The sequence below is a fragment of the Vespula vulgaris genome, chromosome 1 (assembly GCF_905475345.1).
Source record: "Vespula vulgaris chromosome 1, iyVesVulg1.1, whole genome shotgun sequence".
NCBI lineage: Eukaryota > Metazoa > Arthropoda > Insecta > Hymenoptera > Vespidae > Vespula > Vespula vulgaris.
This window is the reverse complement of record NC_066586.1, coordinates 15,225,900-15,244,936: the sequence shown is the minus strand read 5'-3', so window position 1 is coordinate 15,244,936 and position 19,037 is coordinate 15,225,900. Positions and strand designations below refer to the sequence as shown.

Here is a 19,037-nt window from a genome sequence, read left to right as displayed (position 1 = left end):
TATTTTAATTGTTTTTTAATCAATCCATGCCAAGTGTGGTATATTTTTTATAGATGTCGCAGAGTTTGTTATTGCATGTACTGGTGAAGAAATCGAAGATTTTTTTTTTATACGTAAATTATTAATATTTATCAAATTTCCATATCTCTTACGTTTGTTTTTTGAGATGTATAAATCATGACCTATTGTAAATAATAATATATACAAGAGAAATAAATATGAAATATGTATATGATCAATTATATATATTTGTTTTCATTTTGTACTTTTTATTTACCTGGATTTATTCCCACAGGGTGCACCTTATTTAAAGTATCAACTAATGTAGAAGAATCAAAAGCAGACATTGCTCTGCTCACTCCAATCTAAAAATATGCACATGTAATATAAAATATTAATAACTTTAAATATTATGTGCTCATTATTTGTCTCATAGAAGCAAACCTGTACGTGTCGTATTCTGTGTTCTACTAAATCAGCACCAAGTAATTCTTCATCCTCTTTCATTCTTATTGGTAAGATTTTATCAATTAACTGAAATATACGTTTTATCTAAATCTAATCTGAATAAAAATAGCTAACTGAATCTAAATCGTTCATTTTTTCATATCTTACCCACAGTAATATTATGGAAGAAATAAAACTCCAACTAGCTAAACATAATACAGATAAACTCTGTACACCTAACAAATACCAACCTCCACCTAAATAAAAATTTGTTTATTTACTTAATTTCTTTCTCTTTTTTTTTAATATTCACAAAAAATTTCATAACAAATATATATGCCATACAAACCCTTGAATAAACCACTTCTACCACTGGTAGTGTCTAGAGGATATGGATTATCAGCAAACAAACCAATAGCTATGACACCCCATATTCCACTTGCTCCTAATATAAATATCTTAATAATATAAAATAGATAAAATGCAGTGCTATTGTGCAATTTTTGTCATTAACATAAACGTACCGTGTGTAGCAGATGCTCCAACAGGATCATCAATATGTATTTTATCTAACATTGGCATTATAAAACAAGTAATAAATCCACCTATCATCCCTATTATTATCGATTCCCAAGCACAATACAAAAAACATCCACCTATTAATAAGATACGAAAATTAAGAATTTGTTATTCTCAATACTTTGCTAACTCAATACTCCTATATGTTCATATATTGTTTTTTCCAACCTGTAATGGCAACCAATGCACCCAGAATTCCATTTATTTGACTCAAGATATCAATCCCATTTGGATTAGTCAAACTAAATCCAAGGCCAACTAAACCACCACCTATACTTCCCATCATTGTAGAAACAGCTGCTCTTGCGGCATATTGCCAACGTTGACCACTTACACCATATGTACTACCACTATTAAATGCTAGCCATCCCCACCTAATATAATAAATATTATGCACCACGTTTTATACAAAGCCATTTGAAAATTATAGATGTAGATCAATGCTTATTATTACCATAGTACAAACAACCCCATTATAGCATTTACAGGACAGCCCAAAGGTAAAGGTTCTATTCCAGAGTCATATCTGCCTAATCTTGGTCCAAGCATTATGGCACATGCAAGAGCTATATTTATATAATGCTATAGCATTTATTAATCTTCTATATTTGTTCAATTATATAATATATTTTACCTGAAACTCCACCAACAAGATGTACTGGCCCTGATCCAGCTATATCAACTACACCCAAAGATTTTAGAAATCCATGATCACCCCATACCCACCCTGCTGGTATACAATATACGATTGTATTTAAAAATGAGAAAAGGCAATAAGCTTTAAAATTACATCTGTAAATAAGTACATAATTACGTTTGTATTATAATTTGTATTAAATATTAGACATACCTTTCAGCCATTGCACCACTAACAATAGTTGTAGATGTTGTAGCAAAGCTTAATTGAAATAAAAATGCAGCACAAATAGGACCCATAAGTTCACTACCTACAGGTGGATCAATTAATAAACCTCCACTACCAATAAAAAAATTAGTGGGTTTATTTACACCAAAACTCATGCCAAATCCAAATATCCAATAAGTTAATCCACCAAGAACTATGTCTACCACATTTTTCATCATTATATTGACTTCATTTTTTAGAGAAACACATCCTGATTCTAACATACCAAAACCTACATCAATTTATTTGTTGTAATTATACATGCTTCTATCTTATATTAGCTCTATATTATAACTTTAAAATACGATAATGATTTACCTGTTTGCATAGTGAAAATGATAAAAGAACTGGTAACTATCCAATTACTATCTTCCTGAGTAAGATTGTAAATTGAACTTGTATATATATAAATAGTACTGTTAGTAATATTGCGTTCATAATTATCTTCTTCCATATCTTAAAAAGGTTTATTTCAATGTACAAGGAGAAAGACTTCTTTTCACTTCTGAAGAAACAACAAAGTAGAATGCCTTCAGGAAAAACAAGTTAAAAATTCAAAAGGTATGGACAAACAGGTTAAATATTAATAAGATGTCCCTAACTACAGTTGCATGTTTGAACTAGAATGGAAACAGGAAATGAGATAAATGCATTCAAAGAGCATGGTCATAAAACCTATTGAGTTTTCAAATCAATCTTTTTTAATCTTTTTTTATTGGCCCACATCCAGCCGTTACATAAAATTTTCCACCTTACCATATAGATAGTAATTTCTTTCTCTTCTTTATTAACTGAAATAACATCAAATCATGTAAATACAATAATACTAGCCTAAATACAAGAAAATTATATCACATAGCCAGTTTAAATATTTTGTTTTGAAAAGATTTTTAAAATAAATCATACAAGATTATTTCTATCTTGTTAAATTCAATTTTTACATGATTGTTAATGTGCACTAAAAACATCAATAATTATAAAAAGAATCAATAAACTTAATATAAAGAATATTTCTTTTCTATGATTATTTCCTAATTTTTTAAAATCACACGACATAATATGAGTGATCAAATGATTAGCGCTGATATATTTTTTTGGTATTTTAGTTTTATAATTTTGTAATCGATGTCAATGATAAATGTTGAAATTAAGAAGTAAAACATTTTCATTTTCATTAGACAATCACATCAAATTTTTTTAAAGAAGCAAGATTAAAGTGCAGCGCTAAAATTTTAAACATCAGATTATTGAGGGCTGTCAATTTGGTTACACTTTTAAAAGCGTCTATGAGGACTACATTGTAGATGATAGATTCTTTGCTGTTGACTTCTTTTTTTTTCGTTTTTTCTTTTTTTTTAATTTTTTGGCATTTACCAACATTCCAATTACTTAGTGCCCATACACATTTTCATCGCTGTAAGCTATGTATAGGAAGAAGTCCTCCTCATGATGTTCCTGATAAACAATTTTAAAACTGCTATTAAACTTATTTCATTAAAGTTACTATACTTATTGTATATATCATTATTTCAATAAAAAATAAATTAAATCCCTAAGCAATCTGTTTCAAAGCTATATAAACTATTATTATTTTTTACCGCGTATAGAGATCCCATGGTTGCGCTTGTAGGAGGAATGATATTGTTAACAAAGAAGAACAAAGCATCCTCTGGGCGAAGGTGAATCCTCTTGCGGATTAGAAAGTAAAATTGTCCAACAGTCAGGTCAGATGGTACAAGATATTTTTGTTTATCCAGATCACTAATTTTGGCTTTAGGTGCCTTTTCAACGATCACCTGTCATCATATTTACTATGTAAACTATTAGTCAACAAAACTCAAGGTATTATTATTTTTTTCTTTGTTCTAATTCATTTCTATCCTTGGCAAGTTGCCCGAATTCAGAATAATTCAATAATTATATGTCAAGAAATATAATTAACGACCCTCCGATAAGAAATTTTTAAGTATTTCCTCATACACTTGCAGTAAAATAAATTCCAAAAAAGAACAAATAAATAAATAAATAAACAAACAAAAATAAAAACAAAAAAGAATTTTTATAGAAAGCAATTGAAACGAGAAAAAAAAACTTCTTGATCTTTCCTTATTACGAATCGACAAGAAGTTCGCAGCATTAAGCGTAACGTAGGATCGATAGAACTTGGATAATCATAGGTTGTCTGGATGGTAAACCATTCTTAATTTTATCAACCTAATATTGATTAACAAGAAAATGAAAGGAAAAAGCAAAAGGAAAAAAGAAAAACAAGAGGGTGGGAAAAAGAAAAAAGAAATGAATTCTTTGAGATATAAAAAAAAATACTTTTACGACGCAATAGAACGACCTTGAAAAAAGAGGAAAAATCGTAGAAAAAGAAAAAAGATCGAAGGTATTTAACGTCGCTAATTTTGAAACATTTGAGGACAAAGAGAGTGAATAAGAGAAAAAGAGAGAGAAAAAAAAGGGAGAGAGAAAGATAGAAAGAAAGGTAAACGGGAATAGAAAAAAAAAGATAGAGAATAATGAAATAAAAGGGGAAAAACGAAGACAGAGTTATCGTGTCAATTCGTTTATCTCTTCGCATACGTTCGACAAGCTCTCTCTCTCTCTCTCTCTATCTGTCTGTCTTTCTTTAAATTGGCAGTAAAACGTAATTTTTGTCCGACCATTTGATTTAGATATATATGTACTTACAGGCACCCTGTCCGGATACTTTCGTCGTATCTTTTCACCCTCAGCCTTTCTCTTCTCGAAAGGATGCCCCTCCTTGTATTCAAACTTCATCGTTTCTCTCGTGCGAATGGCACGAGACGCAAAGCCTCTGACACAGCGACTTTCTTCTTCCTTCTTTCTCCTCTGTCGTTCTTCCTCCTTCCTTCGTCTATGGATATGTACGTATGTATGTATGTATGTATATACTTTTCCGTCTAATACTTCCTTTTTACACGTCAATGCGCGAAATATCAATTTTTTGTTGACTTTTCAATCGACTGAAAAAAGGAGACTGTTAGAGAAGGAGAAAGGAGAAAGAGAGAGGGTAAGGGAGGGGAGAGAGAGAGAGAGAGAGAAAGAGAGAGAAAGACGATGAAACGAACAACTTTCTCAACGCTTCTGTCACAACAATCGCAATGTGTCACTTAGGCTACGTCTTAATGCGCAACTCTTTACTACGTTAATAATACTCGACAATTTAATACGAAAAAATGATCTTACAATGCGCTTTAACGTACGACCGTATCTCCGAACGATATCTTTCTAATTGGCAGAGTCACGTTTTACGTGTTACCGAATACGAATCAACGATAGGAAGATCGTAGATGAACAAGCGGATAAACCAGGGTCGACATACACATCCACTTCGCCTTTACCTAAAGAATATACTTTAGATCTTTTTTATATACAATGTAGTATCATAAATATATGTATATATATATAATTTATCAAGATGATTGTTAAAGATGATTTTTCATCTGCGTTGCAAATTTTTCTTCACTTTGTTTTATATACAAATATAAATAAATAAATATATATATATATGCAAATGTTTATTATACTTCGTTGTATATTATTGACTGTGGTATTATTCGGGCACTATACTACCTTATATTAAGTCGCTCCTGTTCGTTGTAAACACCGAATGGAGGGTTTCCATTTGTCACAACGTATCACGTGACACACACGGTTTTATAAGTTTCTACTCACATATATACATAGTTTACAGTATTCGTCCTTTCCGGATTTCCTCAAAGATGTTGCAATATAATATATGCATATATATAAAATGTTTTCTTTATAACATTTTGGTTATAAATTTAAAAATAAAATTTATCTAATTTGATTTATGCTAATATAATTTCTTGAACCTTTTTAAATCTAAGTTTATTAATGACTAATGTATATGTATATTCTAATTTATTTAAAACTTAGAATTTTTTTACGATTTTATTTTTAGAAATATGTACAGATTTTTCTGTAATAGTTTGTAAAATAAAATTTTACTCCGCGTCCTCCTCGTCATCGTCTTCCTGACTGTTAATCTGGAAGTATCGTAACTCATAGGTCTCTTTATCTTGTGACACTACACGTAACCAATCACGCAATTTATTCTTCTTCAAATATTTCTTTGTCAAGTATTTGAGATATCTGCATGAAAAAAATTTGTCCAGTCAGTGTAACTAGCTATATATTGTATATCGCAACGTTTCTACATAATACATACCGTTTAGAAAAATCAATATCACTGTTAACAGAAAGTTTCATTTTGTTACGTTCAATGGTAACATTGTTTCCAAAATTGTTTGTTTTCCCGCTAACTTTTATTCTTTCTTGAAGGTATTTTTCCTGTAAATCAAAAATTTGTAATGGATTAAAAACTTCTTTGCCAAACATAAAGATTAAAACTAAACCATATCGAAGAAAAAATATTATATATGTGAATGTACAATCATTAATATACAGATGGAACAAATAGTAAACATATTATAATTACAATATTAAGATAATAACAACATATGTCAGTATTAAAATAATATTGTGAAATTATGATACATGACTCTATAAAGCTATGAAAGGTTAGAATGTTGCAGTTGAAGTTATAGCGATCAAAATGTTTGTTGATCAAATAACGATATGATTTGTAGAAACTATAGATAGAGCATATAAATCATTGTTATAAGAACTTACAAAATTAGCTACATCCATAATATTATCCTCCACAGGATGTGTGCAGTCGATCGTAAACTTGAGCGACACTTTCTTCTTTTGGCCCTTGCCACGAAGGGCTTGCTTTTTGCTACTTGAGCCTTTGGTTTTCTTTGCTACAGTCTGCAAAAAACAAATTAAATAAAAAAGAATTCATTTATAACTTAAAATCATCTAAAATAACATGTGACAAAGCCGTCAAAATGTCTTCGCCGCCAAACATAATCTATTTTTATCTGGACCATCTTTCTAAAAAATCAACATTCATTATCATACGATGTGAAAGCGTAATTAAAGTTTTTAGCTTGTAATTAAAGTTTTATCACAAGTTAGGATATTTTCTCTTAATATTTATTATTTTTTACAAGACGGTACTTACCAGAGCCATATTTACGACTTATGGAAAACTGAAAGAATTGTCCGCTTCGCGGCGACACCATTCAATACGTAGTAATCAGTGCTACCAATTCCCGACGCGACATCTAAATGTGAATATTTATTTGGTTACTAGCATTGTAAATAGTTATTTTTAATGATAAGTAGTTGGTAAATAGGCGACATATTGGGAAATACGAAAGTTCTTGTTAGTCAGGTATTTAGAAAGTGTGGAAGAAAACATGTCGAATTTACCAGAGATCATAATTGTTATAATTGAAATTTTAAAAGGTATGGTATAAAAATAGATATCTTTTTTTAAATGATGTTGGTTATGAATAACCATTATAAACAACTACAACTTTTTTGACTACTGCAAATTATTGGAATTACGGGTGAGAATTACTTTTTTGATATTAATGATTAATAACATTAATAAAAAAAAAAATTGATGGTAATCGAAAATAATAAAAATAAAACTTTAATTATCAATATTGGTTACTGGTAATCAATAAAAAGTTCCGCCATCAATATTGGTTATTCATAACCAATATGAAACTCCTGTCACTGATAATGTTTATCGATAACAAAAAAATAATTATCGATAATGGTTATTCATAATCAAAAACAATTTCTATTGTTAATAATGATTATTCGTAATCAAAAATAATTTTTGTCATTGATAATGGTTACCAGTCATCCAAAAAATTTTAGTCATTTATAATGGTTAATCATAACCAAAATAGGTAAATCTTAATATTTTTTAATAATTTCATTTTTCAACAAATTTCTATAAAATTTAATGACTAATGATTTCGATTTAAATAACAATTAACTTTTTTCTCAATGATTTCTTTTGACAAAATTTTTTAAATAATTGTTATCTTCGTTTTCTAAAATTTACGATATAAAAAGTAAAATATTTTTGCTAGCAAGAAATAAGTTCTGTCTTCCGATTTACAAGTGTTTTTAATTTTACAATTAAAAATTTGTATTTTTTTCTTAAGCCGACTTGAAAATTTCCGCTGTTTTTTTTTTATTAACATAATTTAAGATATTCACTTTCTTTTTTCTTTTTTTATTTTGGAGTTTTTCGTCAATCTTTATTAACAATCATTACTTTTGAATTTAATATAATTTGATGTAACAAGTTATTGAATGGAAGTATAGTCTAAAATAAAATTAGTTTTAAATGATAGAGTTTTAACTAATAGAATTTAATAAATGATTTTTTGTTTAACTTTTTTTGTTAATCAACAAATATCCAATCCATTGCTGTAAAATTATCAATTATTGTATGTTCACAAACGTGACAGAGGATAAATGGAAAAATTTAGATTTTATCATTTGTACATTAATCTTCCCCATAACTTTATTTAAGCCTAAGGTACAATAACATCTACGTCAAAATATGGCTAGATCAACGCAGATTTGTGTTGCATGTAACTCAATAGATATTGCGATGATAATTCTATTAATTATACACAATAATCCGTTAATCTGCCTAAGTTTTTTTTTTGGAGTTCGTCTTACGTAATTATTCTAACTATACTTACAAATCTGTTATTTTATTGGTTTCTTTTTCTTTCCTTTTTTTTTCTTTTTATCGCTATACGTGTGTGTGTGTAACCATACACACCGTGTGCTTAAACCATAATAAGATTAGAATAAAAGTAGGGTAACGTGATAAAATAATGCAATGTGATGTGATATGATATGATGCGTGTGGTGTATGTGTATATGCGTCTGCGTACGCGCGTATGTGTAAGAGGATGCAAATGCGATTGTTTTCTTGTAAATATAGTATAATAAGCAAATTTTTTTAGCCAGAATTTTCGAAAATATTAACTATCATAATTTTGATATTTTTCAAACTCTTTCCATTTTCCATGAAATGAAAAAGTTATTTGTTAGAAGAAGAATGATCGTACGTGTCAGCGAAAGAAAGATCTCGATAAAAAATTTGTTTTAACTATAGATACAAATTTTGCGAATAAATAAACGAAAGATTTTATCCGCCTATCGCTTCGCTGTCACTCGACATGAATTTTCGAAAATTTGGCATAATCGTAACACGACGTGTCTTAGAGTGTCTTATTATTCTTATTATTCTTATTCTTATTCTTATTCTTATTTTTATTTTTATTGTTATTATTATTATTATTATTATTATTATTATTATTATTGTTATTATTATTATTATTATTATATCTTACTAACCTTTTCTTTTTTTTTCTTTTTTTATTCTGAAAATGTAGGAATCAAACGATCGTCCTTGCAATACCATCTAACAATAAATAGGCTTTCTGTACATGTATACGCATATATGGTATGTGTGTGTATGTGTGTGTACAACCATACAATATGGAGAGCACATTGAAATCGTAACATCATTTAATAGCGTCATCATAATCACAACTCCATATATATGACACTTTGATATTTTATTAACAGCGTTGTTGTTGTTTTCTTTTTTTTCTTTTTTTTTATGTACGTTCAAGCACCTGCTTAATTAGGCCAATATGAAACTGGATATAAGGATCGTTGAATTATTCGAGCTTCAAGATCTCCATTTGCGCGAATCATACATGTAGAAATGTGTCGACGAAACTAATAATAATAGTTCGTATCGATCAAATAAATATAATGAATCTATCTATCGACAGAAATCTATCGCGATCCTGTACAATTATCTGTCATAGTATGTTCGAGCTATGTATTATTTCAAAGATGTTCTCGGATACTTGATTTGCGAAAGCAATTGATAATATTTTTTTCCGATCTATGCGAGATAGTAATACTTAAGGCAAATTTTTTATGATCGCACAACGTGATTATTATAAATTATAGATCATAAAAAAAACAAGATTATATATAGATACATATATATGTATATATTCGTTAGGCTTGTGATAATAAAAGAATTTTAAGAAATAAAAAGAAAATATAATCGTGTAAAACGTGCATCGTACTTTTCTAAACTGCTGTGGTTTATTTTTTTTTTTTTTCGAACGCTCAAAAATGTCGAACTCTGATGACAATGACGGTACAACGTGTATAGGTACTTTGTTTACAATAATAGCTATATATATGTATATATGTATATATATATACATATATATATATATATATAATAATGGAGGATATAATAAATTTAACACTAATAACACTCTTCGCTCATTATTTTCCTCGTTATATACGTGTTTTTCGTTAACACGTGTCTTTCGTTTAATATTTCGTTAAATTAATATACTTATATTCGTTTATTCTTACACTGACAATTTGTAATAATAATAATAATAATCATTTATGTACATATATTATTGAAATATACGCAATCTCACGATTACTCGTAAGTAGATTGCGTAATGGAAAATATTATGTGTATAGGTACTGTTTCCTCTCATATTCCTTGATCGGATGTATGCATATGGATAGGAATAACTACATACGTAGAGAGCACATCTCGAGCCTTCGCATTATATTTATATAGTACTCGTTTCTCTTAACATTATATATAAAATTATTTATATATATATATATATATATATGTACACACATGTATATATGTATATATATGTATATATATGTATAAATAATTGTATATTAGATATAACCTTTTTACCAACACAAACGATATTCATTTCCTTTAATTAAGGAGACCATCGAGCAATTCAAGGACAAACGATGATGTTTTCAATTTCAAATAGAAATTGTCTTCCTTTTCTGTTCTTCTATTTTTTCTCTCTTTTCTTTTTTCTTCTTTTCTTTTCTGTTCTTTTTAATTTCCTTCATTTCGCAAAAGCGAATTGTAATGATCTTTTGCAGGTTGAAAAGAAATAAAATCGAGGAAAAGTTCGAGAAGATTTATCTTTAATTATTCGTTTCTCTCATCGCATGTTTTCGTTTATTTCTACCTTTCTTATCGTCCAGATCGATTGATCGATCACATCTAGAGGATCATTTTTGGTTGGTTGTTTTTCTTTTAATTTAATTTTTTTCTTTCCTTTTTTTTTTTTTTTTAATTCAATTTAATTTAAATTTAATTGAAAGATCATAACGGAGGGAGCAGCTTTTCTTTAGATCGTACTGCGTATACCATTAAAGGAGCCAACGAAGGCAGCAGCGGCGGTTTGGGGTGCAGAACCACCCCCTGGAGCAGCTGCACCTCCTGGTGCTGCGGCAGGAGCACCTGCAGGTGGTGCACCTGGGGGAGGTACTCCTGCTGGTGGATAAGCGTACGCAGGTGGTGCTGGTGGCGGTGACTCCGGCATGAATTTTGCTGTAAATTTATAACCATTTGTTAATGCGATTCTAATGTCTATGTCTATAACACTATTCTAGATTTTTTTCTACACAACATGAATTTGCATTCGAGGATAGAAGAGATAACAATTGGGACGTTAATATATTGTACCTATTTACACATATAATATATGCGACACATAGGTGGAACGGGTTATCATCGATTTCATGTATATCGTAATTGTACGTGAAGGTATGTATGTGTAAATATATATATATGTATATATACATATAGAGAAAGATAAGCCTGTGTTAAAAAATATTGGGGTCATCTCGTAAGATGTTTTTTTTTTTTTTTCGAAGGTAATATTAACTTCATACGTTATTACATAGGTAACAAAAGGGAACACACACAACACATACCAATGAAAATGAAAGAATTTTTTGTCTAAAGTGTTGGATAATATTAGTTTCTCTCTTTTTTTTTTTTTTTTTTTTTTTTTTATCACAATGTTATTTATACTGTGATCTATTTCTTAAAAATTTTCATTTTCAGTCTTGTACACTTCGTTCAAACTTAAAATATAACACTAAAGGGCTACATTGAAAGCTAGTTATTTGTTTTCTAAACGAAATGATGAAAATTATAAAAAAAAATAGAATAGGTATATATATATATGTATATATATATTATATGTATATGTTGCGGTAAAAGATTCAAATAGATACACAATTAACAAGGAAAGCACACACGCAAATCAAATATAAAAAAGGGGAAAAAGAGATAATCCGTATTGTGTCGACTTCATTTTGAAAAGTTGTATTCTTTTCATTGTTATTTTCCATAAAATATCATAATAATATCTCATATATAAATGAATTGATATGATGTATTATAAATATGATATTCGTTTAATTAGTTAACATTGATAATGAATTCTGAAGTCGTAATAATTAATTAATTAATTAATTAATTAAGAAAAAATGAAAAATAAAAAGGGAAAAGAAAAAACATAAATATTCTTTACAATATTTATGATAATGATGCTGCATGCACATTGCCAATATAAGAGCAAAAACGGTACTCTTACCTCCTATATTCGAGAGATATATTTGTATGTGTGTGTGTGTGTACGCGTGTGTATGTATACATATATGTGTGTGTGTGTGTATATATATATATATATATATATATATATATATATATATATATATATATACATACATACACATATATGTATAATAAACTTTAGAATGATCTCTCCTCTTCTTTGTAGACGTACTGTACTAATAAATATACTAACTGTAAATAATTTTAATAGAATTCCAAGATGTACATACATATGTATATATATGTCAAATATTTACAAAATAATGATTATTCTCGTAGATAAAAAATTTCAATTTTATCTAATTTTATGTGTTCGATTCGAGTAATTATATATCATTTTATAAAAATAAATCCAACGTAATGAGTGTATTTCTTTTTCTTTTTTTGTTTGTTCTTTTACATTTTTTTTCTCATACCTGAAGAAAACTTTTTAACTTATTATGAATTCATGATCAAAATTAAGTATAATAAATTTTTATGCAAAAAAAAAAGAAAAAAAAAAAGAAAAATAAAAGAAAAGAATGATTATAAAATCTCACAAATATCACATTACGGCTCATATTTTTCAGCTGCATAGTCATTTTTAACTAGCCACTGTAACTTTTATTCGATACTGTACAATGTTGAAAGCAGTATATTCGTTAGATCATAAACGTTATTAATAAATAATTATGCGAGGATTGATACCGCACGACATATAATTATATGTATATGTTTATAGTTTTTTTTTTTTTTCGGAAACATATTGAAGATTTTGTTTAAATGCTAAAATATATGCATATTATGTAGGCTCGTGAGGGCGTGCGCCATTTTGTTATACGATTTCGAGGAAAAAGAAAAAAGAAAATTAAAGATCGTTTGCGTCAATCGACATCGGTTGATTCCCGCGTAACGAACTTTCTCGAATAATTTATTTATTCATTTTTTTTGTTTTCTTTTTAAATAGTATTTTTATTACTTCTTTTTTACGTTTAACAATTTATGGTCCCACACCCTGATCCTGCATATGCAATCGTACAGGATCGTATATTTTTTTTTACATTCGTCTTGATACTTTTTTATTGCTGCGATCTCGTTCTTATTAAGAAAAAAAAAAAAAAAACATCATTTTTTTCACGCGACATCAACATTATACGTTTATATATGTGTATATAATATATATATACATCAATCCGTGTCTGACCATAGACGTCCGATTAAATATCTTGCGATTGATCGAAGTAACAAGAAAGCTTATTAAGATAAATTTGTATGGCTCTGATTCAGTTATAAAGTACATGTAAACATTTTTTTTTATTCGCGATTTTTTCATGTTTACATGTACTTTGTAACTTGGTCAGAAATTTCCAAGATGAGAAGGCCGATTCAAAATGGCACCCGCACGTTCACTGAACCTATTCGATTTGCTCGTAATATGTTCGCGTAATGTTATCGTATATGTTATAATGGGGAGGTCGATTACGAGCGAGAAACTGATGAAAAAAACGATTTTCTTGGACGTGTTTTTTTTACACGATGTGTGTGTGTGTATATATATATATATATATATATATATACACATGGATAGAGAGAGAGAGGTATCTCATCATAATTAAATATTTTTTATAAACTATTGTCCGTTTAAGTAGCAAGGGAAATTATTGCTAAATCAGTTCAGAAAAATGATGGGCGATAATATGAAAAAAAAATGAAATAAATATCAAGGAAATAAGAAAATTAGAACTAATTATTGTGAGCCCATTAACAATATAAAAAAGAAGATAGATTCTCGACAAAATCTTTTTTTTTTTAATTTCAATGATCTCGTCAACGTATCATTAATTTGTAATAATATATACATGTGCATATATGCATGTGTTATTCGATTTGCATTATCGTCTCTAACTTAAGGGCACATCTATCGGATGAATCGATTAAATGTCAATGAAGAACGATGCGTGCCATACATAATTTTGGGGCATTAAATAACAAATTCGTCTTTCTAAATGTTTTAAATTGACGAATTTGAACCTGCTTCTCCTGTACTGCTGTTCGCATTAATTTAAATCGTTTATATCGTTCTTATTAACAATTATTATTAATATTGTTATTGTTATCTTCATTGTAATTATTATTATTATTATTATTGTTGTTATTGTTGTTGTTGTTGTTGTTATTATTATTACTATTATTATTATTATTATTATTATTATCATTATCATTATTATTTATTATTATTATTATTATTAATATTATTAATATTATTATTGTTATTGTTATTATTATTAACATGTATACATAAGATCTGTAAATAATTCTTTTCTTTCTAAGTCTTATCATATCTCTACGTATGTATGTATGTATGTATACTGCTTTTATGTATTTATGTATGTATGTATGTACATAGATACTATTTATGTATCTACATACTTCGATAATAAGACATCACACTCTTTCTCTCGTTCGTAATTTTCTTTCTTTATCTTTTTCTCTTACTACTAACTTTTTTCCCATTTGTTAATTATTTTGTTTATTATTTTTCATAATATAATATGGTACACAGGCTGCTGGAGAAAGATATGCCACATTTTTCCGACGAAGGCAGATGTGCCCCTTTTATCGCTTTTTCTGTCTCTCTTTTTCTTATTCTCATAATCTAATTGTAATTTCTAAATATTCTTTATATAAATGAACTTTACAAATATTTTGAAAAATGCAAGCGTGAAAGAGAAATAAAAGAGATGCACCTGATATTTCTTTTCAAACTGATGATGGTTTGCTATACTCTCTCTCTCTCTCTTTCTCTCTCTCTCTCTCTCTCTTTCTTTCTCTCTCTCTCGAATCGTATGAAGACAAATGACATTATTTACAGTTCGATATAACATAGAAAGCGAGAATATCATCGAGATTTATGTATGTAAGTACATACAACATAAACACACATATTATAGTATGTATATTATATGTATCTATATATCTATGTATAAATATATATATGTATAACACGTACACGCGGTGTACGTAACTCAGAGACACGCATATCAACTAAGCACTTTCGATTACATATGTATATATGTACGTACGTATGATGTATGTATGTATGTATGCATGTATATATGTATGTACGTATGTATGTCCGTTGTACGTATGTTTTGTGATATTTTCTGCTTTCGTCGAAGCGAGACGTTTATCTAGTTTTAACGAACACCCTGTATATAATTGTTGCTTGCACAAATGTTTTCACGATCATCCCCCTTTACTCTTTTTCTTTCTCTTTCTCTTTTTCTCTTTTCTCTCTTGTTTACACGGTAACATTTATTTTTCGCATGGGCTAATTCATCGAAGACCTTCCAAGAACTAAAAGAGGACGCTCAGACATAAACAAAACATCGCGTTATGGAATTATTCTCACACTCTCTCTCTCTCTCTCTCTTTTTCTTTCTCTTTCTCACTCACTCATTCACTATTTTTTACTCTGTATTCTCTTCCTCTCTCTCTTTTCCTATCTTTTTTTCCAGAACGAAATCTTTTAGCACGTATAATAAATTTCAATGCGTCGCGGCGAATCGATTTGTCATATTTTTGAAAATCGTAGCGACGTTCTACGCACTAAAATTGAACGAATTATTATTATTAAAATTATTATTAAGTATCAGATATTATAATTATTATAATTATTATTATTGTTGTTTATTATTATTATTATTATTAATTATTATTTATTATTATACCAGTTATGTTACGCGTATGAGCGGTAGGCAAGAAGACAAGAAGAGACCGATTAGGAAATATACATTTCGAGAATAACAAATAGCAGGAAACATATTCAAAATTTTACCGACCCTCGTTCATTTTATTTACTGAGGATATATATTTATATTTTCATCGAGATCATTGAGTTCGGCTACCCCGATCGTAGGTATGTATGTATGTACGTATGTATGTATATGTATATGTATATGTAATATAAATCGCAGAGAAAAACGGTAACACAAAAAACTATCCGATACGCTTGACTATTAACATTTTCCTACAATTTATTTCTGTCTCTCTCTCTCTTTCTTTTTCTCTTTCTTCATTATTTTCATATCCAATCGATCTACCATTTTCATTTTGTTTTGCTATCGTTTTTTTCCCCGTTAATATAAAGTTCCAAGTTTTTTTATTATACGACGAAAAATATCGAATATCGAGATGTATTTCTTCATAGAAGATTTTTTTTCCATTATCTGTCTCTCTCTTTCTCTCTCTCTTCTTTTTCTCTTCTTATTTAATCGACTTCGGTTTGTTTCTTCTTTAGCTTCTCCATCATCCTCCTTTTCCTTTCTGTATCCTTGTCCTTGTGCGTTCCTATCCTTTCTCGATTTGTTCTCTTCATTTTTTTCATCAGCCCTTTCCATTCTTCTTGAATTATGTCATCTTCTTTTTCATTTCTTTTCTTTCCTTTCTTCTTTATTCTTTTTCTCCTCTTCCTCTTTCTTTTCTTTCTTCTTTCTCACTTCTTCACTTCTCTCTCTCTCTCTCTCTCTCTCTTCCATTCTCTCTTCTCTGTCTGTCTATCTATCTGTCTCTGTCTCTTTCTCTCTCTCTCTTTCGCTCTCTCTCTCTTTCTCTCTCCTTATCTATTTTTTTTTTTATATATTTCTTTTGCTTGCGTTCGCGCGTTCAGTTTTGCGAGTCGCTGCCGCCGGTGAAGCTCGCTGAAAAGAATAACAACGTTTTGTTTTCTAAAGATTTTGTAGAAAGTTAGCCGAAACTTTCGTCTTTCTCCTTCTCTCGTATTTGCATCTTTCGCTCTTGTCCGATTTATTATTATTATTATTATTATTATTATTATTATTATTATTATTATTTATATTCTTTTATTTTCTATTTTTTACTCTCGCCATTCACGTAGCATGCAGTTAACGGACAAATGTCGTCGTGGACAGACGCTGAAGTATCGCAGATTTCTTTAGTTTTATTTTTTTTTTATTTTTGTTGTAATTTATTTATGTATTTATTTATTCTCTCTCTTCTTATTGAATTCGAGTAATTAATGATTAACAACCCGCTTGCTGGTTATTATATTACGCAAATAATATTTATTTTTACTTCTTATTTTGGCACGTACTTCCATTGTCGAGTGGATCGATAGAAATGATCAAACTTCGTTGAACTTAAAAACTAAGCAAGCGAGCTCGTTGCTTCTGTCCACGATGATGAATCATTTCATAACTCGAGTTCGTAAGTATAGATCGTCCCAACGTATAAAGCCATTCGTTAGCCGTGCTAACCAATCACATGCAACTGGGTCATATTCACTAATGCGTATCACTTCAAAAGGTATATAGCTCATCCCGTAGATCGATTTTCCTTCAAAATCGATTTACAGAAGCGACACTTTTATATTCAAATTTTTTTTTTCATTTTATTCATTCGATAAAATATCACACATATATATATATATATATATATATATATATATATATTAATATTCGTGAAGCATGCCAAGTTGTTTTAACTACTTTTATATACTTATATATATATATATATACGTTAGAGTTATCTATTTTATACTTGCTAATAAAGTACCATGCGCTATATTTTTTTTTCTTTCCTTATATATTCCTTAACAATTTAACGAGAGCACTCACGATATACATACATATATGCTTGTTCTATGCATGCTCCAGAAAACATGACAAGCAGGAAGTATACATAGAAGATCGTCCCAGATAAGTTCATTGGATTTCAATAGAACGAATATTTTAGTTCTTTCTTTATAGAATATATATATATATATATATATATATATATATATATATTCTATTATATAATACATGTTTATCAAGATGTAACCATTAATCTACATCACTGAAGAAATTTTGTTGAAAATTTGTTGAACATATCGAAGATAAATAAAGGAAAATAAAAAAGTTCGCATGCCGAAGGAAATAGATAATATTATATTCATAAAAAGCATAAACATATATATATATAAATGTAATATACATTATATACATAAATTATATTTAAATAATTTTGTTATTCTAATTGATTATAAATTAAGGATCAATTATATATCTCATTTACTAAGAGAAATAGAAAATAAATTTATTAAGAGAAGTTTCATGATTTTATGTGTCAAATATTTTAAGAGTACTATATAAAACACCCGATTTTCGATTAAATCAAAAGTTTAATGATTTTTAATTTTTCTCTGATATAGGATATTCCATAAGAAGAACTAAAAATCGTTAAACTTTCGGTTTAATCGGAAAATTAGATGTTTTATTTTGTCCTCTTAAAATATTTGACACATGATATTATGGAACGTTTTTTAAGTGTACGCGATGCTCTTACAAAACAAAAAGAGTAATTGTTAAAAATTGTATAGATAAAGAGATATAAAGAGAAAGGAGAGAAAGAAAGAAAGAAAAAGAGAAAAAAAAGGAGAATAGAGGGAAGAACGTTTAGAGACTGGAGAGAAAAATAGAAAATGAATAATGCCAAGTGCAAGAATAAAGTCGTAGCTTACCGTAACGAAGAGCAGAGTGAGAAATTTAAAGAAAAACTGTGAATCTTATATATTCTCGAGTTGTTGTCGATATCGTTACTGTTGTTTATTTAATTTTTTTTTTGTAATAATAGCAGTAGTAGTAGTAGTAGTAGCAGTAGTAGTACTAGTAGCAGTAGCAGTAGTAGTAGTAG

At 28.7% G+C, this 19,037-nt stretch overlaps 4 protein-coding genes across 5 annotated transcripts in view; all 4 read right to left on the bottom strand.

Moving 5' to 3' along the window:
- Positions 1 to 11: 11 nt before the first annotated feature.
- Positions 12 to 2,472, bottom strand: LOC127064636 (putative ammonium transporter 3). 2 transcript variants are annotated; one of them, XM_050995987.1, is made up of 11 exons: positions 2,249 to 2,472; positions 1,877 to 2,162; positions 1,661 to 1,818; positions 1,481 to 1,592; positions 1,195 to 1,400; positions 972 to 1,103; positions 797 to 892; positions 616 to 704; positions 445 to 534; positions 278 to 365; positions 12 to 182 (listed from the first exon to the last, which is right to left on the bottom strand). In XM_050995987.1, exons 1-11 carry the CDS (start codon positions 2,382 to 2,384, stop codon positions 16 to 18), a joined length of 1,560 nt encoding a protein of 519 aa, XP_050851944.1. In that variant the 5' UTR covers positions 2,385 to 2,472; the 3' UTR covers positions 12 to 15. The 2 variants fall into 2 exon arrangements, with proteins under 2 accessions (XP_050851944.1, XP_050851953.1); XM_050995996.1 differs by having other exon boundaries at positions 1,877 to 2,147.
- A 136-nt stretch (positions 2,473 to 2,608) lies between these two features.
- LOC127064685 (gamma-aminobutyric acid receptor-associated protein) lies at positions 2,609 to 5,228 on the bottom strand. The gene is made up of 3 exons (XM_050996128.1): positions 4,628 to 5,228; positions 3,529 to 3,726; positions 2,609 to 3,385 (listed from the first exon to the last, which is right to left on the bottom strand). The coding sequence occupies exons 1-3, from the start codon at positions 4,715 to 4,717 to the stop codon at positions 3,320 to 3,322; spliced, it is 354 nt and encodes a 117-aa protein (XP_050852085.1). The 5' UTR covers positions 4,718 to 5,228; the 3' UTR covers positions 2,609 to 3,319.
- Positions 5,229 to 5,598: 370 nt separating this feature from the next.
- LOC127064674 (60S ribosomal protein L22-like) lies at positions 5,599 to 7,170 on the bottom strand. The gene is made up of 4 exons (XM_050996092.1): positions 7,014 to 7,170; positions 6,617 to 6,757; positions 6,153 to 6,274; positions 5,599 to 6,076 (listed from the first exon to the last, which is right to left on the bottom strand). The coding sequence occupies exons 1-4, from the start codon at positions 7,020 to 7,022 to the stop codon at positions 5,929 to 5,931; spliced, it is 420 nt and encodes a 139-aa protein (XP_050852049.1). The 5' UTR covers positions 7,023 to 7,170; the 3' UTR covers positions 5,599 to 5,928.
- A 2,060-nt stretch (positions 7,171 to 9,230) lies between these two features.
- LOC127064672 (vesicle-associated membrane protein 2-like) overlaps positions 9,231 to 19,037 on the bottom strand; it is a 19,282-nt gene continuing 9,475 nt past the window's right edge. The window contains exon 5 of the mRNA XM_050996077.1: positions 9,231 to 11,291. Coding sequence (XP_050852034.1) covers positions 11,089 to 11,291 — 203 coding nt within the window. The 3' untranslated portion in view covers positions 9,231 to 11,088. The remainder of the gene's footprint in view (positions 11,292 to 19,037) is intronic.